This window comes from Phyllobates terribilis, unplaced genomic scaffold, assembly GCF_046119375.1.
Source record: "Phyllobates terribilis strain yellow unplaced genomic scaffold, ASM4611937v1 Scaffold_2__4_contigs__length_985480577, whole genome shotgun sequence".
NCBI lineage: Eukaryota > Metazoa > Chordata > Amphibia > Anura > Dendrobatidae > Phyllobates > Phyllobates terribilis.
In genome coordinates, this window is record NW_027362762.1 from 24,452,705 (window position 1) to 24,478,722 (window position 26,018).

The 26,018-nt window shown below is 50.0% G+C and overlaps 1 protein-coding gene across 1 annotated transcript in view; it reads right to left on the reverse strand.

The window, feature by feature from the left end:
* Positions 1–281: 281 nt before the first annotated feature.
* The window catches only part of LOC141243678 (probable RNA-binding protein 46), a 32,545-nt gene continuing 6,808 nt past the window's right edge, over positions 282–26,018 (reverse strand). Inside the window, exons 2-4 of the mRNA XM_073668944.1 lie at positions 14,928–15,092; positions 14,247–14,714; positions 282–1,138 (exon numbers count right to left, since the gene is read on the reverse strand). Coding sequence (XP_073525045.1) covers positions 282–1,138; positions 14,247–14,714; positions 14,928–15,078 — 1,476 coding nt within the window. The 5' untranslated portion in view covers positions 15,079–15,092. The remainder of the gene's footprint in view (positions 1,139–14,246; positions 14,715–14,927; positions 15,093–26,018) is intronic.

A 26,018-nucleotide genomic window follows, 5' to 3' on the forward strand; every position in this document is an offset into this window, starting at 1 on the left:
TGTCATCTCTGGACAAACACTACAGGAGAGGGAATGGGAGAAGGGCTAATATTCTGTTAATCTGTGTCAGGCAGATACGGACGAACATTTTCCTGATATTAATGTTCCTGACAGTCGTGATGAAAAGCTTGAATATTGTGGGAGCAGAGCCTAAGGAAGTGTTACAATGCTCTGGATGTTAGTTTTACTATATAAATAATAATGGATGCATTATTACCAAAAAGACAGCTGTCACTATGAAAGTCAAGTCACAAAGCAGGATGTCCGTGCTCCAGTAATTTCTATCGGATACCACCTGATGAAGTATACCGTAACAATGCTGTAACATATAATAGAAGTAATCTTATTTTCCACTCACCTAAATGTATCAGTGCAAATTGTGCTGCCAATTCCCTGGCATCCTCCAGAGAGGTGCACAACCTGTCAGGCATGACGTGACTGTAGAAGACATTCCCAAATGACGGAAGAACAACCTTATATATAAGAAGCACTTGTCCGTCCTGGCTGGTAGCTGAATATAAATAGTATTCGGGGAGCTGTAGATTATATTTGTGACAGCAATACTCTAAATGCATGACGGCGGAGTGGAGCTGGTTTGGCCTTAAGGACAGCATGTTTGTTGGCGTCAGCTTGGTTCCAGAGTGGTAAGGGTACGTGCGTCTTTCTGGATCTGAAGTGTTGGGACCGTACGGACCAGCAAGCACGGCAGGAGAACGTGAATATCTTCCTATGGATTTCCGACATCCTTCCTCATCATTTATATACGTGAGCAAGCTTTCAGCATTGCAATTTATTTGGCCAATCAAAGATGGAGAGTTAGCGTCTTTATTCACAGGTTTAGCCAAGGTGACTTCAATGTGGGCTCCGTCAATGCATCTGCCGTTCATCACAGACATCGCTGTGACTGCGTCCTCTCTTTGAAAAAAATGAACAAACGCATAATCCCTCAATTTCTTTACACGGTCGACGGCTCCGGCCTTGAATTGGTTGAACTCGGCTTTAATAGTTTCCTCAGTTGTGGAGATCATCAAGTTCCTAACATACAAGGCTTTCACTCTCTGCATCGCTTCTTCATCAACTGCTTTCTCTGGATCGGCCCAATCCACCTGGAGCGTCCGGCCCCAGAACTGGAACGTGCCTGCAACCAAAAGGGCAATGCATGTTACTGACACTACATATATGCATGCGAATCAGCTTCATAGAGAAACACTCACTGTACTAGATACAAGAGAAGCTGCTGGCAAATGTCTGCTTTACTAAAATGACCACGAAGTAACAAGCATTTATTCCTAAGGCTGTGTGCCCCCCTATAAGGCTATGTGCTCCCCCTATTAGGCTGTGCGCCCCCCTATTAGGCTGTGCTCCCCCCTATTAGGCTGTGAGCCCCCCTATTAGGCTGTGTGCCCCCCTATTAGGCTGTGTGCCTGCGATGCATTTCTTAAACGTTTCCACAGAGGCAATTCCGCTGCAGAAACGCTTGGTAGAAGGTCTGCCATGTTCCCCAATGATAATCCGCTGTGCTGTGCACATGCTGTGGAAATTTCCACTGCGGATTATCATTGCGGAAAAATCCACAGCACTACCAATTATTTTGCGGAAGCGCGGAGTTTTCGCCGCCATTGACTTGCATTGGATCACATGGAATCCGCATCACTGCATCTGTACATGCGGAATCCAAGCATTCAATGTGCGGATAGTACCCGGGTGTGGAGGACAGGAGACTCTCCTCCGGACCCGGGTACCATAGAACCTGTGAAAAAAGAATAAAAAATAAATATTATACTTACCTTCTGGCGGTCCCTGCTGCGCTTGTCCTCCCATGCCGGCAGATCGCAGTGGACTGGAGGACCTGCGCTGCCATCATAGTCATGTGACGGCAGGTCCTTCAGTGTACCACGATCTGCCGGCAGCCAGGATGGAGTGAAGCAAGACTCCGGGGGCCATCGGAGGGTAAGTATAGGTTTATTTTTTACCATTCTCTCGGTCACTCTATATATGCCGGTTGCCGGTTGCTTGGATTTATATAGTGTGACCAAGTTGTCAAGAACTTTCCAGGTGATGCTAAAATCGCTTGATAACCCGCATGTGGAAATGCAAGTGAAGAACACGTCACATCCGCATGTCCCTGGCAGGAAAAACGCATGTACAATCCGCACGTACAATCCGCAGCATTTCTGCATGGTGGGCACACGGCCTTACTGTGAGCGGTGCTTGTTTTCTGTTTCTCCTAGTTGACATTTATTTACAACCTGCTAATACTTTCCCTTTCCCTTTCCAGATTGGTCACCTATCTGTTCTAACTTAGCCATTTTTACTTCTCTATGTCCTTGTGTAGTCTGAGACTTGGGCATGAGCCCCAGGACTTACACTTAAGTACACAAGACGGATATTTGTCTGCAGTTGGGTATGAGTTTTCTCTTCTTTCTGTTGGTGTTTGCTTGTGCTCACCCCTGATCGTACCTTTTTAGCCATTTATAATTACATATATTTTCTATGTTTATCTATTCTGGAATATTGTTTGTTATTTAATAAAATATTATTATTTGCTTCACTTTTAATAGTATTCCTTTGTTTTTCTTACGATTGTGAGTAGTGCCCTTCACAATATTTTTGTGGATATTGGTTTCACTCCTCCATCCTTGGTTCTTTTCTTTTTGGTTATATTTACTTTGGCTGGTTAGCTATTGTTGTAGGTTTATATAATACTTTCCCTTTATCTAAGGGGGGTCTCTCTGCACAGCCTGGCACTCCCAACATCAATATATATTTTTATACATTTCTAGGAGGAACAGAGGAACAGCAGAACGTTGTCTTATGAAGAGATGCTCCAGAACGGTGACTTCATGTGGCACCTGGACCCTGATATTGTGAGGTACATCTCCAGGTATCAGATATATCCCCCCAATCCCCCGGCTGCTCCTCCTCTCATTATTAGGCCGCGGTCACATTAGCGTAGAGCATCCCAAGCGATAAGCTAATGACACTCGGCACAAACTGTACTGCGACCGTGATCCGTCACATCTCCACCAACACATGCTCCGTCTGCTTCTGTCAATGTGTCACATCTCCACCAACACATGCTCCGTCTGCTCCTGTCGATGTGTCACATCTCCGCCAACACATGCTCCGTCTGCTCCTGTCAATGTGTCACATCTCCACCAACACATGCTCCGTCTGCTTCTGTCGATGTGTCACATCTCCACCAACACATGCTCCGTCTGCTCCTGTCGATGTGTCACATCTCCACCAACACATGCTCCGTCTGCTCCTGTCGATGTGTCACATCTCCGCCAACACATGCTCCGTCTGCTCCTGTCAATGTGTCACATCTCCACCAACACATGCTCCGTCTGCTTCTGTCGATGTGTCACATCTCCACCAACACATGCTCCGTCTGCTCCTGTCGATGTGTCACAACTCCACCAACACGTGCTCCATCTGCTCCTGTCGATGTGTCACATCTCCACCAACACGTGCTCCATCTGCTCCTGTCGATGTGTCACATCTCCACCAACACATGCTCCGTCTGCTCCTGTCAATGTGTCACATCTCCACCAACACATGCTCCGTCTGCTTCTGTCGATGTGTCACATCTCCACCAACACATGCTCCGTCTGCTCCTGTCGATGTGTCACAACTCCACCAACACGTGCTCCATCTGCTCCTGTCGATGTGTCACATCTCCACCAACACATGCTCCGTCTGCTCCTGTCGATGTGTCACATCTCCACCAACACATGCTCCGTCTGCTTCTGTCGATGTGTCACATCTCCACCAACACATGCTCCGTCTGCTCCTGTCGATGTGTCACATCTCCACCAACACGTGCTCCACCCCTTTGGAAGTGCATTGAGGTGAAGGGTACATTGCTGGAAAAGGAAGAAAAAAAAAAAACTTTAAATCTCTTAGTTTGCGAGTGTGAACGAGCTGCGTGTGTCCGGAGCGTAAGTGCGAACGAAAGTAAGTGTGTGACTTGTTTTTCAGTGACTTTGGATTCAGGGAGTTTGGAAGGGAGGACTTAGGACTGAATTGCTGACTGTATTTCATTCTTTCTTTACTTTACTTTTTGCTTAATTAATCCACCTGACCTACTTATCTGATTCCCCCGTCCATACTTGATACTTAACTGATCCCCCGCCGATATCTAATTGATACACTTGCACATCCCTAATTGATCCCCGTCCATACACCTATATATAAATAATTGTGTTTTGTACTTGTATATATATACTGACTGTATCCCCATATTTAGAATGACGTCCATGTTGGCCGGAGCCGTGCAGTGTACATCTTGCGCAATGTATGCATTCCGTGAGCAACCGCTCGAGGATCCATACTGCTGCGAGAGATGTGAGCATATCGTGCACTTGGAAGCCCAAATTCTGGATCTAAGTGCTCAGATAGCGATACTGAGGAGCGACAACATGGAACGGAGTTTGCTGCTCACCGAGCAGACACTCAATGGGTCAATACTGGGGGTGGAGCATAGAGGGGAAGTGCAGGCTGAAAAGGCAGGGAGCTGGATAACAGTTAGGAGGGATAGAGGGAAGAAGTATAGGAAGGCTGGTTCAGAACCGGCATTATTGGAGCACGACAGATCCTCTGACCGCCGGGGAGTGTATGCTCCAGTAATGAGGGGGAGGGGGGGGAAGTGTAGGGCAGGCAAGACAGGTTCTGGTAGTGGGTGACTCTATTATTAGGGGGACAGACAGGGCAACCTGTCACAAAGACCGGGATCGCCGAACGGTGTGCTGCCTCCCTGGCGCTCGAGTCCGGCACATCGCGGATCGGGTTGACAGGTTACTGGGTGGGGCTGGCGAAGACCCAGCGGTCATGGTCCACATCGGCACCAATGACAAAGTGAGTGGTAGATGGAGGGTCCTTAAAAATGATTTCAGGGACCTAGGTAGGAAGCTTAGGGCAAGGACCTCCAAGGTAGTTTTCTCAGAAATACTACCAATCCCGCGAGCCACACAGGAGCGCCAACGGGAAGTTAGGGAGGTGAATAAGTGGCTAAAGAGTTGGTGCAAGGCAGAAGGGTTTGGGTTCATAGAGAACTGGGCCGACTTCGCGGTCGGCTACAGGCTCTACCGTAGGGACGGGCTGCACATCAATGGGGAGGGTGCAGCGGTGCTGGGGAAGAAGATGGCTAATAGGTTGGAGGAGTTTTTAAACTAGAGACGGGGGGGGGGAAACCAAGGAAATACAGTGCCTACAAGTAGTATTCAACCCCCTGCAGATTTAGCTGGTTGACACATGCGGAATTAACTTGGCATTGTGACATTTGTACTGTAGATCAGCCTGGAAGTGGGAAATGCACTGCAGCAAATTTTTTTTTTTTTTTTTTTTTTTTAAAAACGTTAAAAGTTAATTCAGAGTGTCATTTATTATTCAACCCCTCAAACCACAAGAATTCTGTTTGGTCCCCCTAAAGTATTAAGAAGTAGTTCAGGCACCAAGAATAATGAGCTTCACATGTGTGGATTAAAGATCTCTTTTGCCAGCCTTTTCTGACTATTTAAGACCCTCCCCAAACTTGTGAACAGCACTCAGACATGGTCAACATGGGAAAGACAAAGGAGCATTCCAAGGCCATCAGAGACAAGATCGTGGAGGGTCACAAGGCTGGCAAGGGGTACAAAACCCTTTCCAAGGAGTTGGGCCTACCTGTCTCCACTGTTGGGAGCATCATCCGTAAGTGGAAGGCTTATGGAACTACTGTTAGCCTTCCACGGCCTGGACAGCCTTTGAAAGTGTCCTCCCGTGCCGAGGCCAGGCTTGTCCGAAGAGTCAAGGCTAACCCAAGGACAACAAGGAAGGAGCTCCGGGAAGATCTCATGGCAGTGGGGACATTGGTTTCAGTCAATACCATAAGTAACATACTCCACCGCAATGGTCTCCGTTCCAGACGAGCCTGTATGGTACCTTTACTTTCAAAGCGTCATGTCAAGGCTCGTCTACAGTTTGCTCATGATCACTTGGAGGACTCAGACAGACTGGTTCAAGTTTCTATGGTCTGATGAGACCAAGATCGAGATCTTTGGTGCCAACCACACACGTGACGTTTGGAGACTGGATGGCACTGCATACGACCCCAAGAATACCATCCCTACAGTCAAGCATGGTGGTGGCAGCATCATGCTGTGGGGCTGTTTCTCAGCCAAGGGGCCTGGCCATCTGGTCCGCATCCATGGGAAGATGGATAGCACGGCCTACCTGGAGATTTTGGCCAAGAACCTCCGCTCCTCCATCAAGGATCTTAAGATGGGTCGTAATTTCATCTTCCAACAAGACAACGACCCAAAGCACACAGCCAAGAAAACCAAGGCCTGGTTCAAGAGGGAAAAAGTCAAGGTGTTGGAGTGGCCTAGTCAGTCTCCTGACCTTAACCCAATTGAAAACTTGTGGAAGGAGCTCAAGAATAAAGTCCACATGAGACACCCAAAGAACCTAGATAACTTGGAGAAGATCTGCATGGAGGAGTGGGCCAAGATAACTCCACAGACCTGTGCCGGCCTGATCAGGTCTTATAAAAGACGATTATTAGCTGTAATTGCAAACAAGGGTTATTCCACAAAATATTAAACATAGGGGTTGAATAATAATTGACCCACACTTTTATGTTTAAAATTTAATAAAATTCAACTGAGCAACAAAACTTTTTGGTTTGTAAGATTTATGCTTCTGTTCATAAAACCTACTCTCGTTTGCAGTTTGAAGGCTCTAACTTATTTGCATCTTATCAAACCAGCTAAATCTGCAGGGGGTTGAATACTACTTGTAGGCACTGTAGGTGGGATGTGAGGCAAGCAAGGGGGAAGGGGAGAAGTGAATATAATGAGGGTGGAGAGGGGGGTGGGGATAGTACAGTTAGATTGTTAGAGAAGAATAGGATGCTAAATAACCCCAAAGTTTTATCTTGCATGCTGACCAACGCAAGAAGCCTGACCAATAAGGCAGATGAGCTACGGGCGCTTATATCGGAGGAGAGGTATGACATCGTAGGTATAACAGAGACTTGGCTAGACGATAGCTACGACTGGGCGGTAAATTTATTAGATTATAGTTTATTTAGAAGGGACCGGAAACAGGGGAAAGGTGGAGGAGTCTGCTTATATGTAAAGTCATGTCTAAAACCCAGACTAAGGGAAGATATAGGAGAGGAAGAAGAGGGGGTCGAGTCCATGTGGGTAGAGATAGAGGGGGCAAAAAATAATAATAAAATATTACTGGGGGTCTGCTATAAGCCACCAAATATAACAGAGGAGAATGAGAATCTGCTATTAGGACAAATAGACAAAGTAGCAAAACATAATGAAGTGATTGTAATGGGGGATTTCAACTACCCGGATATTGACTGGGAAACAGAAACCTGTAGATCTCAGAAAGGAAAAAGGTTCTTGACAAATATTAAGGATAATTATCTCTCCCAACTAGTGCAGGAACCAACGAGAGGGAAGGCCGTGTTGGACTTAATATTGACTAATAGGCCTGATAGAATAACTGAGGTACAGATAGGGGGGCATCTAGGTAATAGCGACCATAATATTATCGATTTCAAAATGCCCTTCAGTAGGGTTATCAATAAGGGAACAACTAAAACATTAAACTTTAGGAGGGCGAAGTTTGATCAGCTGATAGAAAACCTTCAACTTATTGACTGGGACAAAGTTCTTAATCAAAGGAATACGAATAGTAAATGGGAAACCTTCAAAAGAATTCTGAATACTCAGTGCGAGAGGTATATACCGTATGGGAATAAAAGGGCCCGAAATAAGAGGAAACCAATATGGTTGAACAAGAACGTAAAAGGGGCGTTAAATAGCAAAAAAGAGGCATTCAAGAGATTAAAACAGGAAAACAGTAAGGAGGCACTAATGTGTTACAAGGAAAAAACGAGAACCTGCAAAAAACAAATAAAAATAGCGAAGGAGGAAACAGAGAGACGTATTGCTAGGGAAAGCAGATCAAATCCCAAAGTGTTCTTTACGTATATAAATAGTAAAAGGATTAAACCGGATAATATTGGACCGATAAAAAGTGAGGAAGGCAAAATCATAGAGAAAGATGAGGATAAAGCTAATCTATTAAATCAATTTTTTTCGACAACTTTCACAAAGGAAATAGAACTAACAGGAGAAATGAGAAGTGACAAACTTAATCCTCCACTAAGTATGACAAATCTAACCCAAGCTGGGGTACAGAAACGCCTCAGTAACATTAAAATAAACAAATCACCAGGACCTGATGGCATACACCCACGGGTACTAAGGGAACTAAGTAATGTGATAGACAGACCGTTATATCTTATATTTAAGGACTCTGTTGAGACTGGGTCTGTGCCACTTGATTGGCGACAGGCGAATGTAGTGCCAATATTCAAAAAGGGAGCGAAAAGTGACGCCGGAAACTATCGGCCGGTGAGTCTGACGTCCGTTGTGGGCAAAATTTTTGAAAGCTTCATTAAAGAGGCAATTACGGAGCATCTTGATGCTAATAATCTATTAACCCCGAACCAACATGGATTCATGAGGAATCGCTCCTGCCAAACAAACCTGATTGACTTCTACGAGGAGGTTAGCTCTCGAGTAGATCAGGGGGAACCAGTGGATGTCGTGTATCTCGACTTCTCAAAAGCGTTCGATAGCGTGCCACATAATAGGTTGGTATACAAAATGAGAATGATGGGGCTGGGGGAAAATGTCTGCAAGTGGGTAGCTAACTGGCTAAAGGATAGAAGGCAGAGGGTGGTTATAAATGGAATATACTCAGATTGGGTAAGCGTCACTAGTGGGGTACCACAGGGGTCTGTACTAGGCCCAATGTTATTTAATATCTTTATTAACGACATAGTCAACGGGATAAATAGTAAAATATCAATATTTGCAGATGACACAAAGTTATGTAAAACAATTAATACAAAAGAGGACAGTGCAGACCTAAAGAGGGACTTGGATAAGCTGGGTAGGTGGAGCATTAAATGGCAAATGAGGTTTAACGAGGAGAAATGTAAGGTCATACATATGGGAAGGAAAAATGGAAGTCACCAGTACTCACTGAATGGGAAATCATTGGGGAATTCAGAGATGGAGAAGGACTTGGGCATCTTGATTGATAGCAAACTAAATTGGAGTGCCCAAAGTCAGGCCGCTGCTGTAAGGGCAAACAGGGTAATGGGATGTATCAGAAGAGGTATAGCTGCAAAGGATGAGAACATTGTTCTTCCACTGTACAAAGCACTGGTCAGACCACACTTGGAATACTGTGCTCAGTTATGGGCCCCAATATATAGAAAGGATATAAATGAGCTGGAAAAGGTACAAAGGAGGGCAACAAAATTAATAAAGGGAATGGAGGGACTGCAATACCCAGAGAGGTTGGCAAAACTAGGACTATTCAGCCTGGAAAAGAGAAGGTTGAGGGGGGACATAATAAATGTGTACAAATATGATAGGGGACAGTATAGAGATCTTGCCCGGGATTTGTTCAAAAGGAGGGATATTACGGTAACAAGAGGGCATTCACTAAGACAGGAAGAGAAAAGGTTTCAGCACCAGCATAGGAAGGGGTTCTTTACGGTAAGAGCAGTGAGAATATGGAATTCACTGAGTGAGGAGACGGTAATGTCGGATTCACTACACCAGTTCAAGCGGGGACTGGATGCATTTCTAGATACCAGGCAGATTTCAGCATATACTTAAAAATAAAATAAAATAGTAGGTTGATGCAGGGATTTATTCTGACTGCTGGTTTCAGAGTCGGGAGGGAATTTTTCCTCAGGTGAAGATTGGCTAAATCATTTGGGGTTTTTGCCCTCCTCTGGATCAACTTTAGCAATTACAGAACTAACAGGTCGAACTTGATGGACGCAAGTCTTTATTCGGCTTTACAAACTATGTTACTATATGTTACTATCTGCTCCTGTCGATGTGTCACATCTCCACCAACACATGCTCCGTCTGCTCCTGTCGATGTGTCACATCTCCACCAACACATGCTCCGTCTGCTCCTGTCGATGTGTCACATCTCCGCCAACACATGCTCCGTCTGCTTCTGTCAATGTGTCACATCTCCACCAACACATGCTCCGTCTGCTTCTGTCAATGTGTCACATCTCCGCCAACACATGCTCCGTCTGCTTCTGTTGATGTGTCACATCTCCACCAACACGTGCTCCATCTGCTCCTGTCGATGTGTCACATCTCCACCAACACATGCTCCGTCTGCCCCTGTCGATGTGTCACATCTCCGCCAACACATGCTCCGTCTGCTCCTGTCGATGTGTCACATCTCCACCAACACATGCTCCGTCTGCTCCTGTCGATGTGTCACATCTCCACCAACACATGCTCCGTCTGCTTCTGTCGATGTGTCCCATCTCCGCCAACACACGCTCCGTCTGCTTCTGTCGATGTGTCACATCTCCACCAACACACGCTCCGTCTGCTTCTGTCGATGTGTCACATCTCCAACACACGCTCCGTCTGCTTCTGTCGATGTGTCACATCTCCACCAACACATGCTCCGTCTGCTTCTGTCAATGTGTCACATCTCCACCAACACATGCTCCATCTGCTTCTGTCGATGTGTCACATCTCCACCAACACATGCTCCATCTGCTCCTGTCAATGTGTCACATCTCCACCAACACATGCTGCGTCTGCTTCTGTCGATGTGTCACATCTCCACCAACACATGCTCCATCTGCTCCTGTCGATGTGTCACATCTCCACCAACACATGCTCCGTCTGCTCCTGTCAATGTGTCACATCTCCACCAACACATGCTCCATCTGCTTCTGTCAGTGTGTCACATCTCCGCCAACACATGCTCCGTCTGCTTCTGTCAATGTGTCACATCACCACCAACACATGCTCCGTCTGCTTCTGTCATTGTGTCACATCTCCGCCAACACATGCTCTGTCTGCTTCTGTCAATGTGTCACATCTCCACCAACACATGCTCCGTCTGCTTCTGTCGATGTGTCACATCTCCACCAACACATGCTCCATCTGCTTCTGTCAGTGTGTCACATCTCCGCCAACACATGCTCCATCTGCTTCTGTCAATGTGTCACATCTCCACCAACACATGCTCCGTCTGCTTCTGTCGATGTGTTACATCTCCGCCAACACATGCTCCGTCTGCTTCTGTCGATGTGTCACATCTCCACCAACACATGCTCCGTCTGCTTCTGTCGATGTGTCACATCTCCACCAACACATTCTCCGTCTGCTCCTGTCGCCAGACGCTGCTGATAGAAGAGATGTCGGAAGCAGCATCTCTGGTCGGCGCAGGCTCGGTCCAGCCACTAAGATTAGGGTGGCTGGGACCTGCAATGCCGTCCAATCTGACAGTACGGGTGTGTATCGTCCATCTGGAGTTATCAGCTCCCTGCTCCAGCCAACTGCACAGCACCACACCCTACTTAAGCATCCAGCTTATTTCTGGAAGTTGCCAGCTATAGCCTTGTTCCTTTGGTTTAGTTCTGTCTCTTCAGCTTCTGTATAGTGTATTTGTTTCCTGGTTTGACCTTGGCTTATTTTACTGACTATTCTTGTGTCTTCTGCTTTTGTACTTTTCCTGCCCTCTTGGTTCTGACCCAATGCAGAGGCCCCTGTTTAAGTCCAGATCCATGTATAGGGGTTAAAGGGTGAACCCCTGGGATCTGAAAAGCGGAATGGCTTACTGCCAGGCGACCATTGACAGAGCTTCATTACAAGATGAAGGTCTTTTCCTGCTTGTGAAAACTCTGGTTTGGCTAAATTTTCACATTTTTCAAGGTTCCTCATAAGGCTAACATTGGCTGATAAGGTAGCCACCTACAAAAGGTGTCACTAGAGAGTTCTTCCTTTTGGAAGGCTACTTTGCTAATTCTATTATAGGGAATATGTAACCAGCAGTAGACTTCTCAATCTGAGGACAACATAAAATAGGCAAGGGACCTGGATTTCAGCACCACGTAACTGTTATGATCTGCAACATAAACTAAGGAAAGATAGGGGAAAGCTGTCCCTGCAGTAAGACTAAGCTGAATCCCTACGATGTAGCGGGCTGCCTGATCCTAGTGAACAGACCCGCCTTCGTCCTCGGCTAGTCTGAACGGAGACCTATAGAATAAAGGGAGGGGTCCCTAAAAGAACTAAAGACTGGGACAAAAATGGGACATCTCCTAAACAGAGAAGTTGTTGCAGAGCAAAAAGACAAACTGACAAAAAGTACTAAAGGTCCCAGAGGACCAAGCGAACTGGACAGAGAAAGGCACCGAAGCACCAGGCTAGAGAAACAGTCAAACACTGAAGTCCAGCACAGCTAAAAGGGCGGAGCTGGAATATAAAGGCAGATGGTCACGTGACCGCAAAACACAAGATAGCAAAAACTAACAGGAGGGTTCTAACAGTAACATATTGTAGTTGATAATATCTCTTTTCTGCTAGTCCTCTCAATAATGACCTTCTAAACCCGATTGCAGCACTAGTTAACATCATGCTCCCTATACTGATCACAGGCAGAAACTTGCTGATAGATGGCGGCGGCAGGGATAGCCAAGCCAAAGCTCATGAATATGAATGACTACATTGCATGAGATCATTATGGAAAGAACTAGCAGAGGTGCAGGAGAGAAAACATTGTTTTAGCAATACTATAGCAAGAAGCCCAGTAAGTGACCCACTCCTGGAATGTTCTGCAGCTTTCCTCACACACTGACCAGCACTTCTGCCCATACAATGGCTGCTGGTGACGGAGCGTGTGACCCGTCCTGTCCATCACCATCCTCCAATAGACAAACAGCTTTCCCACATGATGTATTTTACAGCTGGAAGGAGCTGATGGATCTGTCTCATCACACGCTCCTCCACCAGCAGCCATTGCATGGACAGAAGTGCTCATCACTTTGTGAGGAAAGTTGCACTAACAAAAGAACATGGTCAATCTCTTCAATGCAAGAAAACCTGCTGATAGATTCTCTCTTAGAAGGAAATATCCACATCATAAACTTCTGTCCTACAAATGATGCAGCCGAGTCATGGTAACTACTGTCTTACCAAGAACATGCCATCAAAAACCGCATGAAGCTTCACAACAAGTATAGACCAAGACCGTGGAGCTGAACCAGTAAGACTGGCGTCGGGCGCACGCTGCACACGATCTGCTGGAGCTGAATCAGCAAGACTGGCGTAGGGCGCACGCTACACAAGATCTGCTGGAGCTGAACCAGCAAGACTGACGTAGGGCGCACGCTGCACACGATCTGCTGGAGCTGAACCAGCAAGACTGGCGTAGGGCGCACGCTGCACACGATCTGCTGGAGCTGAATCAGCAAGACTGGCGTAGGGCGCACGCTGCACACGATCTGCTGGAGCTGAATCAGCAAGACTGGCGTAGGGCGCACGCTGCACACGATCTGCTGGAGCTGAATCAGCAAGACTGGCGTAGGGCGCACGCTGCACACGATCTGCTGGAGCTGAATCAGCAAGACTGGCGTAGGGCGCACGCTACACAAGATCTGCTGGAGCTGAACCAGCAAGACTGGCGTAGGGCGCACGCTGCACACGATCTGCTGTAGCTGAACCAGCAAGACTGGCGTAGGGCGCACGTTGCACACGATCTGCTGTAGCTGAACCAGCAAGACTGGCGTAGGGCGCACGTTGCACACGATCTGCTGGAGCTGAACCAGCAAGACTGGCGTAGGGCGCACGCTGCACACCATCTGCTGGAGTAGAAGGCAGCAAGACTGGCGTAGGGCGCACGCTGCACATGATCTGCTGGAGTAGAAGGCAGCGAACTCATTAGGAGGCGCACTCCACTTCATGAATTCGGCACGTCTTCTGAGTAGAGGGCACCTCACCATTTCTGGCATACTAAACATTAGCATATTTGATGTATTTGAGGGAAGTTTGTGGCCACATCCCCATCGCGCCCCCTCTCCAGATCCACCAATCTTAGCATAGCTGATTCAAACTGGGTTGAAAACGCCAAAAGTCACAACACTTTTACTTAGCTCCCTGTTGTGCAAAAACGATGCGACTTTTCAAAGCTTTTATGCAACTTTTCTGACATAAAAAGCCTTGATGAATCTGCCATGTTTTTTTATAGGCTTCACTTGTACTTGCCATGAAACCAGAGAGGTCAAGGAAAACCACAATTTTAATTTTCAGTTATCAGACGTGCCGTAACTAATGCAGCCCAGCATATTTTGCGGACACACCACATATCGGATAGGAGTCAGGGAAGAAGGTAATCACCTGGCAACAGCTTCCTTCTGGCCATGGCAGCCGCTTTGTGAGATTCAAATTCTACAAAGGCAAAGCCTCGGTTCTTAGCTTTGTCAGTGGCGCTTGGGTACACGATGACATCCACTACGCCTTCGGTAACTTTGCTCATTTCTTCCAATATTTCCTCCTTCCTCTTTTCCTTTGGAATGGCGCCGATAAACAGTCGGCAGTTGTCTAAACTAACACAGACTCCGATGAATTTGCCGGGACGGATCTCATAATTATTCAGCATTTGAATAGCGATCGAGGCTTCATCTTTGTTTGTATACATAACGAAAGCATAACCTCGATTCGCGCCACTAAATTCCATCATTAGCCTAAATTCGTAGATTTTTCCAGCTCTTTGAAATACTGGGACGAGTTCGTCTTCATACAGGTCACGGGGAATTTTCCCAACAAACACTTCACAGCCCCGAGGAGGAGGAGAACCTTCCCAACCTAAAAGACAAATGAAATCTCAACTTGTAATTCTGCAAACGATTCTAATTTCTCTATGTTTTTGCCCAGTATTTTTATTAAGGGTTACTTGCTTTTTACACATCTATGACATATCCACAGAGTATGCTAAGAAGATAAAATGTTTAGGGGGGGATCTCTCTGTCAGGTGAACTATGTACAGGTGTAGATTTAGGGGACGGTCAGCACTTATACCTGGAGGAGGACCACCAAACTTGCGCTGGCCATTCTCTTGTACCATATTGTATCCAGTCTTTTCCATTAATGCAAGCAGGGCCGCTTCATTCCGCGTCCTATTGTTAACTGTGCCACATCCATTAAGAATATCTGAGCGTTCTTCACTCATGGCTGCAAAGTCATCTAGGAAATGGAAAAACTATGAATATACAGGAACATATATGCAGCTAAGGAAAAACGCATACGTCTCAAACTGTGAGAGTAACCGTCCATGATGCCCGCAGTGTCGTGCCGATGTTTGCCCGGGTCCAGCTAGTCAGCTCATGCTAACCAATCCCAATCAATCCATTGTTTCTAAATTCTTAGAGTGGTATTTTACAAGGGATGAAAATCCTTCTGACAGCGCACCTCCGCCAAAAGTGTTACATCATACAGAAACTGGAGAACATTTCTGCTGATATCATTGAGGTATCATTACATTCAGCTTCCTATGACCTGCATGCCCAGATAGACGGCTTAGGAGGGTTCATCCTACTTACAGGATTTTATATATCAAACTAATGGCATGTACGTAAAGGTGCTTTAATGCTGATTCAATCCTTACCTTTCTTGTAGAGATCTTTTCTGCTGTTTTATAAATATTCATAGCGTAAATTGTATGCTAATAAGTTACAGTTCAGTGGAAGGACAATAATGGCTGCTCCCCCTATTCCAGGCCTCCCGTCTCTTACTGACAGGTCATTGAAACAGGTGTGATCTGTCAATCACAGATAGGAACAGACAGGGAATGGGGAGAGGAGCCGGTACATTGCCCTTCCCACTGCACTTCCAACTGACTATTATACAATTTAAAGCGGTTCTCCTGCACTATTGATAATTGGCCAATGTATATTTATGTTGAAAAGAAGTTTCTTTGTAAATACCTTGCGCTGCTGTTACTGCCTGTGAGGGGCGCTATCACTGGCCGCTCACAGGCATTACGCTAACCCCGGCTGCAGCCGGTGCTGACATCACGTGAACCCCAGCTACAGCTGGACATGACTCTGCTGCATTTCACAGTGGATGCTGGAGGTGACGCATGGGTTAACCCCGCCATGGGGACCGCGTCACTGATGTCACGCCTCACTTGACATGACATCAGTGGGGGGTCATGTGATGCCTGTGAGCGGCCAGCGATAGCGCCCCTCACAGGCAGTAACAGCAGCGCAAGGCATTTACAAAGAAACTTCTTTTCAACATAAATATACATTGGTCAATTATCAATAGTACAGGAGAACCGCTTTAAACTACACTGTGTGCCGAATTATTAGGCAAATGCGTATTTTGATCACATGATACTTTTTCTACATGTCGTCCTACTCCGAGCTGCATAGTCTTGAGAGCCAACTACCAATGAAGTAAATCTGGTGATGTGCATCTCTGTAATGAGGAGGGGTGTTGTCTAATGACATCAACACCCTATATAAGGTGCACTTAATTATTAGGCAACTTCCTTTCCTTTGGCAAAATGGGTCAGAAGAGAGATTTGACGGCTCTGAAAAGTCCAGTATTGTGAGATGTCTTGCAGAAGGATGCAGCAGTCTTAAAATTTCCAAACTTTTGAAGCGTGATCACCGAACTATCAAGCGTTTCAAGGCAAATAGCCAACAGGGTCGCAAGAAGCATGTTGGCCAAAAAGGCGCAAAATAACTGCCCATGAATTGAGGAAAATCAAGCGTGAAGCTGCCAAGATGCCATTCACCACCAGTTTTGCCATATTTCAGAGCTGCAACATTACTGGAGTATCAAAATGCACAAGGTGTGCGATACTCAGGGACATGGCCAAGGTAAGGAAGGATGAAAAACGACAACCTATGAACAAGAAACATAACATAAAACGTCAAGAATGGGCCAAGAAATATCTTAAGACGGATCTTTCAAAGGTTTTATGGACTGATGAAATGAGAGTGACTCTTGATGAGCCAGATGGATGGGCCAGAGGCTGGATCAGTAAAGGGCAGAGAGCTCCACTCCGACTCAGACGCCAGCAAGGTGGAGGTGGGGTACTGATATGGGCTGGTATCATCAAAGATGAACTTGTGGGACCTTTTTGGGTTGAGGATGGAGTGAAGCTCAACTCCCAGACCTATTGCCAGTTTCTGGAAGACAACTTCTTCAAGCAGTGGTACAGGAAGGAGTCGGTATCGTTCAAGAAAAACATGATTTTCATGCCGGACAATGCTCCATCACATGTATCCAACTACTCCACAGCGTGACTGGCCAGTAAAGGTCTAAAAGAAGAAAAAATAATGACATGGCCCCCTTGTTCACCTGATCGGAACCCCATAGAGAACCTGTGGTCCATCATAAAATGTGAGATCTACAGGGAGTGAAAACAGTACACCTCTGGGAACAGTTTCTGGGAGGCTGTGGTGGCTGCTGCACGCAATGTTGATCGAGAACAGATCAAACAACTGAGAGAATCTATGGATGGAAGGCTGTTGAGTGTCATCATAAAGAAAGGTGGCTATATTGATCACTATTTTTTTGGGTTTTTGTTTTTGCATGTCAGAAATGTTTATTTCTAAATTTTGTGCACTGATATTGGTTTACCTGGTGAAAATAAACAAGTGAGATGGGATTATATTTGGTTTTTATTAAGTTGCCTAATAATTCTGCACAGTAATAGTTACCTGCACAAACAGATATCCTCCTAAGATAGCCAAATCTAAAAAAAAAAACACTCCAAGTTCCAAAAATATTAAGCTTGGATATTTATGAGTCTTTTGGGTTGATTGAGAACATAGTTGTTGATCAATAATAAAAATAATCCTCTAAAATACAACTTGCCTAATAATTCTGCACACAGTATGAATTTCTCTAAAACAGCAAAAAAAGATTTCTACAATGAAGGTAAGGATTTAATCAGCATTGAAGCGCCTTTACATGCCCTTCGTTTGGGGTATAAAATCTTGATGACAAATTCTCTATGAATTAGCCAAGCGGGCTTCATTACATCCCATCCAACCTCTGCCTATTTTGTTTCTACAGGGAAAACCTGGTGAGATGCTCCATTTATAACCTATTCAGATAGAGGATAATTTACTGATTAGTGGGGTCCGACCGCTGGGACCAGCAACGATCGGCAAAATAGAGTATTTTTATCAGGGCTGTGGAGTCGGTGTCCATTTTGGTGGAGTCGGTATAAAAGGGACCGACTCCAACTCCTAAAATCTATAATACATTGGGTGCAGTCGTTCAATGCAGTTTGTGGGGAATATTTTTTCCTAAGAATTTGGGAAAGTTATGAAATGTCCTATAAATGTCCGTCCTATTCCTGATCTCAGGGTCTGGACTTTACTGAGATGAATCTGTGCACATGAGCCTTGTATGAGGGGGCCGGAGTCGTGTATGAGGGAGTCGGAGTCGTGTATGAAGGAGTCGGAGTCGTGTATGAGGGAGTCGGAGTCGTGTATGAGGGAGTCGGAGTCGTGTATGAGGGAGTCGGAGCCGTGTATGAGGGAGTCGGAGCCGTGTATGAGGGAGTCGGGGAGCCGTGTATGAGGGAGTCGGGGAGCCGTGTATGAGGGAGTCGGGGAGCCGTGTATGAGGGAGTCGGGGAGCCGTGTATGAGGGAGTCGGGGAGCCGTGTATGAGGGAGTCGGAGTTGTGTATGAGGGAGTCGGAGCCGTGTATGAGGGAGTCGGAGCCGTGTATGAGGGAGTCGGAGTCGTGTATGAGGGAGTCGGAGCCGTGTATGAGGGAGTCGGAGTCGTGTATGAGGGAGTCGGAGTCGTGTATGAGGGAGTCGGAGCCGTGTATGAGGGAGCCGGAGTCGTGTATGAGGGAGTCGGAGCCGTGTATGAGGGAGTCGGAGCCGTGTATGAGGGAGTTGGAGCCGTGAATGAGGGAGTTGGAGCCGTGAATGAGGGAGTCGGAGTCGTGTATGAGGGAGTCGGAGTCGTGTATGAGGGAGTCGGAGCCGTGTATGAGGGAGTCGGAGCCGTGTATGAGGGAGTCGGAGCCGTGAATGAGGGAGTCGGAGTCGTGTATGAAGGAGTCGGAGTCGTGTATGAGGGAGTCGGAGTCGTGTATGAGGGAGTCGGAGCCGTGTATGAGGGAGCCAGAGTCGTGTATGAGGGAGTCGGAGCCGTGTATGAGGGAGTCGGAGCCGTGTATGAGGGAGTCGGGGAGCCGTGTATGAGGGAGTCGGGGAGCCGTGTATGAGGGAGTCGGGGAGCCGTGTATGAGGGAGTCGGGGAGCCGTGTATGAGGGAGTCGGGGAGCCGTGTATGAGGGAGTCGGAGTTGTGTATGAGGGAGTCGGAGCCGTGTATGAGGGAGTCGGAGCCGTGTATGAGGGAGTCAGGTATGAGGGAGTCGGAGCCGTGTATGAGGGAGTCGGAGTCGTGCATGAGGGAGTCGGAGCCGTGCATGAGGGAGTCGGAGTCGTGCATGAGGGAGTCGGAGTCGTGCATGAGGGAGTCGGAGTCGTGCATGAGGGAGTCGGAGTCGTGCATGAGGGAGTCGGAGCCGTGTATGAGGGAGTCGGAGCCGTGTATGAGGGAGTCGGAGCCGTGCATGAGGGAGTCGGAGTCGTGCATGAGGGAGTCGGAGTCGTGCATGAGGGAGTCGGAGCCGTGCATGAGGGAGTCGGAGTCGTGTATGAGGGAGTCGGAGCCGTGCATAAGGGAGTCGGAGTCGTGTATGAGGGAGTCGGAGTTGTGCATGAGGGAGTCGGAGTCGTGTATGAGGGAGTCGGAGCCGTGTATGAGGGAGTCGGATATGAGGGAGTCGGAGCCGTGTATGAGGGAGTCGGAGTCGTGCATGAGGGAGTCGGAGCCGTATATGAGGGAGTCGGAGCCGTGTATGAGGGAGTCGGAGTCGTGCATGAGGGAGTCGGATATGAGGGAGTCGGAGCCGTGTATGAGGGAGTCGGAGTCGTGTATGAGGGAGTCGGAGCCGTGTATGAGGGAGTCGGAGCCGTGTATGAGGGAGTCGGAGTCGTGAATGAGGGAGTCGGATATGAGGGAGTCGGAGCCGTGTATGAGGGAGTCGGAGTCGTGCATGAGGGAGTCGGAGCCGTATATGAGGGAGTCGGAGCCGTGTATGAGGGAGTCGGAGTCGTGCATGAGGGAGTCGGATATGAGGGAGTCGGAGTCGTGTATGAGGGAGTCGGAGTTGTGTATGAGGGAGTCGGAGCCGTGTATGAGGGAGTCGGAGTCGTGCATGAGGGAGTCGGAGTTGTGTATGAGGGAGTCGGAGTCGTGTATGAGGGAGTCGGAGTCGTGTATGAGGGAGTCGGAGTCGTGTATGAGGGAGTCGGGGAGCCGTGTATGAGGGAGTCGGGGAGCCGTGTATGAGGGAGTCGGGGAGCCGTGTATGAGGGAGTCGGGGAGCCGTGTATGAGGGAGTCGGAGCCGTGTATGAGGGAGTCGGAGTTGTGTATGAGGGAGTCGGAGCCGTGTATGAGGGAGTCGGAGCCGTGTATGAGGGAGTCAGGTATGAGGGAGTCGGAGCCGTGTATGAGGGAGTCGAAGTCGTGCATGAGGGAGTCGGAGCCGTGCATGAGGGAGTCGGATATGAGGGAGTCGGAGCCGTGTATGAGGGAGTCGGAGTCGTGCATGAGGGAGTCGGAGCCGTGTATGAGGGAGTCGGAGCCGTGTATGAGGGAGTCGGAGCCGTGCATGAGGGAGTCGGAGCCGTGCATGAGGGAGTCGGAGCCGTGCATGAGGGAGTCGGAGCCGTGCATGAGGGAGTCGGAGTCGTGCATGAGGGAGTCGGAGTCGTGCATGAGGGAGTCGGAGTCGTGTATGAGGAAGTCGGAGTCGTGCATGAGGGAGTCGGAGTCGTGCATGAGGGAGTCGGAGCCGTGTATGAGGGAGTCGGAGCCGTGTATGAGGGAGTCGGAGCCGTGTATGAGGGAGTCGGAGCCGTGCATGAGGGAGTCGGAGTCGTGCATGAGGGAGTCGGAGTCGTGCATGAGGGAGTCGGAGCCGTGCATGAGGGAGTCGGAGCCGTGTATGAGGGAGTCGGAGCCGTGTATGAGGGAGTCGGAGTCGTGTATGAGGGAGTCGGAGTTGTGTATGAGGGAGTCGGAGCCGTGTATGAGGGAGTCGGAGCCGTGTATGAGGGAGTCAGGTATGAGGGAGTCGGAGCCGTGTATGAGGGAGTCGGAGTCGTGCATGAGGGAGTCGGAGCCGTGCATGAGGGAGTCGGAGTCGTGTATGAGGGAGTCGGAGTCGTGTATGAGGGAGTCGGAGTCGTGTATGAGGGAGTCGGAGTCGTGTATGAGGGAGTCGGAGTCGTGTATGAGGGAGTCGGAGTTGTGCATGAGGGAGTCGGGGAGCCGTGCATGAGGGAGTCGGGGAGCCGTGCATGAGGGAGTCGGGGAGCCGTGCATGAGGGAGTCGGAGCCGTGTATGAGGGAGTCGGAGCCGTGTATGAGGGAGTCGGAGCCGTGTATGAGGGAGTCGGAGCCGTGTATGAGGGAGTCAGGTATGAGGGAGTCGGAGCCGTGTATGAGGGAGTCGGAGTCGTGCATGAGGGAGTCGGAGCCGTGCATGAGGGAGTCGGAGTCGTGCATGAGGGAGTCGGAGTCGTGTATGAGGGAGTCGGAGTCGTGTATGAGGGAGTCGGAGTCGTGTATAAGGGAGTCGGAGTCGTGTATAAGGGAGTCGGAGTCGTGCATGAGGGAGTCGGAGTCGTGCATGAGGGAGTCGGAGCCGTGTATGAGGGAGTCGGAGCCGTGTATGAGGGAGTCGGAGCCGTGTATGAGGGAGTCGGAGCCGTGTATGAGGGAGTCGGGGAGCCGTGTATGAGGGAGTCGGGGAGCCGTGTATGAGGGAGTCGGGGAGCCGTGTATGAGGGAGTCGGAGCCGTGTATGAGGGAGTCGGGGAGCCGTGTATGAGGGAGTCGGGGAGCCGTGTATGAGGGAGTCGGGGAGCCGTGTATGAGGGAGTCGGGGAGCCGTGTATGAGGGAGTCGGAGCCGTGTATGAGGGAGTCGGAGTCGTGTATGAAGGAGTCGGAGCCGTGTATGAGGGAGTCGGAGCCGTGTATGAGGGAGTCGGAGCCGTGTATGAGGGAGTCGGAGCCGTGTATGAGGGAGTCAGAGCCGTGTATGAGGGAGTCGGGGAGCCGTGTATGAGGGAGTCGGAGTCGTGTATGAGGGAGTCGGAGTCGTGTATGAAGGAGTCGGAGCCGTGTATGAGGGAGTCAGAGTCGTGTATGAGGGAGTCAGAGTCGTGTATGAGGGAGTCAGAGTCGTGTATGAGGGAGTCAGAGTCGTGTATGAGGGAGTCAGAGTCGTGTATGAGGGAGTCGGGGAGCCGTGTATGAGGGAGTCGGGGAGCCGTGTATGAGGGAGTCGGAGTCGTGTATGAGGGAGTCGGGGAGCCGTGTATGAGGGAGTCGGGGAGCCGTGTATGAGGGAGTCAGAGCCGTGCATGAGGGAGTCGGAGTCGTGCATGAGTGAGTCGGAGTCGTGCATGAGGGAGTCGGAGCCGTGCATGAGGGAGTCGGAGCCGTGCATGAGGGAGTCGGAGTCGTGTATGAGGGAGTCGGAGTCGTGTATGAGGGAGTCGGAGCCGTGTATGAGGGAGTCGGAGTCGTTCATGAGGGAGTCGGAGTCGTGTATGAGGGAGTCGGAGTCGTGTATGAGGGAGTCGGAGTCGTGTATGAGGGAGTCGGAGTCGTGTATGAGGGAGTCGGAGTCGTGCATGAGGGAGTCGGAGCCGTGCATGAGGGAGTCGGGGAGCCGTGTATGAGGGAGTCGGGGAGCCGTGTATGAGGGAGTCGGAGTCGTGTATGAGGGAGTCGGAGTCGTGTATGAGGGAGTCGGAGTCGTGTATGAGGGAGTCGGAGTCGTGTATGAGGGAGTCGGAGCCGTGTATGAGGGAGTTGGAGTCGTTCATGAGGGAGTTGGAGTCGTTCATGAGGGAGTCGGAGTCGTGTATGAGGGAGTCGGAGTCGTGTATGAGGGAGTCGGAGTCGTGTATGAGGGAGTCGGAGTCGTGTATGAGGGAGTCGGAGCCGTGCATGAGGGAGTCGGAGCCGTGCATGAGGGAGTCGGAGTCGTGTATGAGGGAGTCGGAGTCGTGTATGAGGGAGTCGTGTATGAGGGAGTCGGAGCCGTGTATGAGGGAGTCAGGTATGAGGGAGTCGGAGTCGTGTATGAGGGAGTCGGAGTCGTGCATGAGGGAGTCGGAGTCGTGCATGAGGGAGTCGGAGTCGTGCATGAGGGAGTCGGAGTCGTGCATGAGGGAGTCGGAGTCGTGCATGAGGGAGTCGGAGCCGTGTATGAGGGAGTCGGGGAGCCGTGTATGAGGGAGTCGGGGAGCCGTGTATGAGGGAGTCGGGGAGCCGTGTATGAGGGAGTCGGGGAGCCGTGTATGAGGGAGTCGGAGCCGTGTATGAGGGAGTCGGAGTCGTGTATGAGGGAGTCGGAGCCGTGTATGAGGGAGTCGGAGCCGTGTATGAGGGAGTCGGAGCCGTGTATGAGGGAGTCGGAGCCGTGTATGAGGGAGTCGGAGCCGTGTATGAGGGAGTCGGAGCCGTGTATGAGGGAGTCGGAGCCGTGTATGAGGGAGTCGGAGCCGTGTATGAGGGAGTCGGAGCCGTGTATGAGGGAGTCGGAGCCGTGTATGAGGGAGTCGGAGTCGTGTATGAGGGAGTCGGAGTCGTGTATGAGGGAGTCAGGTATGAGGGAGTCGGAGCCGTGTATGAGGGAGTCGGAGTCGTGCATGAGGGAGTCAGGTATGAGGGAGTCGGAGCCGTGTATGAGGGAGTCGGAGACGTGTATGAGGGAGTCGGAGCCGTGTATGAGGGAGTCGGAGCCGTGTATGAGGGAGTCGGAGACGTGTATGAGGGAGTCGGAGCCGTGTATGAGGGAGTCGGAGCCGTGTATGAGGGAGTCGGAGCCGTGTATGAGGGAGTCGGAGCCGTGTATGAGGGAGTCGGAGTCGTGTATGAGGGAGTCGGAGTCGTGTATGAGGGAGTCGGAGTCGTGTATGAGGGAGTCAGGTATGAGGGAGTCAGGTATGAGGGAGTCGGAGCCGTGTATGAGGGAGTCGGAGCCGTGTATGAGGGAGTCAGGTATGAGGGAGTCGGAGCCGTGTATGAGGGAGTCGGAGACGTGTATGAGGGAGTCGGAGCCGTGTATGAGGGAGTCGGAGCCGTGTATGAGGGAGTCGGAGTCGTGTATGAGGGAGTCGGAGCCGTGTATGAGGGAGTCGGAGCCGTGTATGAGGGAGTCAGGTATGAGGGAGTCGGAGCCGTGTATGAGGGAGTCGGAGACGTGTATGAGGGAGTCGGAGCCGTGTATGAGGGAGTCGGAGCCGTGTATGAGGGAGTCGGAGCCGTGTATGAGGGAGTCGGAGCCGTGTATGAGGGAGTCAGAGTCGTGTATGAGGGAGTCAGAGTCGTGTATGAGGGAGTCAGAGTCGTGTATGAGGGAGTCAGAGTCGTGTATGAGGGAGTCGGGGAGTCGTGTATGAGGGAGTCGGAGCCGTGTATGAGGGAGTCAGAGTCGTGTATGAGGGAGTCAGAGTCGTGTATGAGGGAGTCAGAGTCGTGTATGAGGGAGTCAGAGCCGTGTATGAGGGAGTCGGGGAGCCGTGTATGAGGGAGTCGGAGTCGTGTATGAGGGAGTCGGAGCCGTGTATGAGGGAGTCGGAGCCGTGTATGAGGGAGTCGGAGCCGTGTATGAGGGAGTCGGAGCCGTGTATGAGGGAGTCGGAGCCGTGTATGAGGGAGTCGGAGCCGTGTATGAGGGAGTCGGAGCCGTGTATGAGGGAGTCGGAGCCGTGTATGAGGGAGTCGGAGCCGTGTATGAGGGAGTCGGGGAGCCGTGTATGAGGGAGTCGGGGAGCCGTGTATGAGGGAGTCGGAGCCGTGTATGAGGGAGTCGGAGTCGTGTATGAGGGAGTCGGAGTCGTGTATGAGGGAGTCGGAGTCGTGTATGAGGGAGTCGGAGTTGTGTATGAGGGAGTCGGAGCCGTGTATGAGGGAGTCAGGTATGAGGGAGTCGGAGCCGTGTATGAGGGAGTCGGAGCCGTGTATGAGGGAGTCAGAGTCGTGTATGAGGGAGTCAGAGTCGTGTATGAGGGAGTCGGGGAGCCGTGTATGAGGGAGTCGGAGTCGTGTATGAGGGAGTCGGAGCCGTGTATGAGGGAGTCGGGGAGCCGTGTATGAGGGAGTCGGAGCCGTGTATGAGGGAGTCGGAGTCGTGTATGAGGGAGTCGGAGTTGTGTATGAGGGAGTCGGAGTTGTGTATGAGGGAGTCGGAGCCGTGTATGAGGGAGTCAGGTATGAGGGAGTCGGAGCCGTGTATGAGGGAGTCGGAGCCGTGTATGAGGGAGTCGGAGCCGTGTATGAGGGAGTCAGGTATGAGGGAGTCGGAGCCGTGTATGAGGGAGTCGGAGTCGTGTATGAGGGAGTCGGAGTCGTGTATGAGGGAGTCGGAGTCGTGTATGAGGGAGTCGGAGTCGTGTATGAGGGAGTCGGAGTCGTGTATGAGGGAGTCGGAGCCGTGTATGAGGGAGTCGGAGCCGTGTATGAGGGAGTCGGGGAGCCGTGTATGAGGGAGTCGGAGCCGTGTATGAGGGAGTCGGAGTCGTGTATGAGGGAGTCGGAGTTGTGTATGAGGGAGTCGGAGCCGTGTATGAGGGAGTCAGGTATGAGGGAGTCGGAGCCGTGTATGAGGGAGTCGGAGCCGTGTATGAGGGAGTCAGGTATGAGGGAGTCGGAGCCGTGTATGAGGGAGTCGGAGTCGTGCATGAGGGAGTCGGAGCCGTGTATGAGGGAGTTGGAGTCGTTCATGAGGGAGTCGGAGTCGTGTATGAGGGAGTCGGAGTCGTGTATGAGGGAGTCGGAGCCGTGCATGAGGGAGTCGGAGTCGTGCATGAGGGAGTCGGAGTCGTGTATGAGGGAGTCGGAGTCGTGTATGAGGGAGTCGGAGTCGTGGAGTCGGTGTCATGGAAACTGAGGAGTCGGAGTCTGAATCGGAGGTTTGGCTAATTGACTCCACAGCCCTGATTTTTATCCCCATTACAAAACTAAGTGACAGTGCACAAGATCAACCATCGCTCCATTCATTCTCTATGTGGCTGCAAGAAAAAAAGAACAGGGC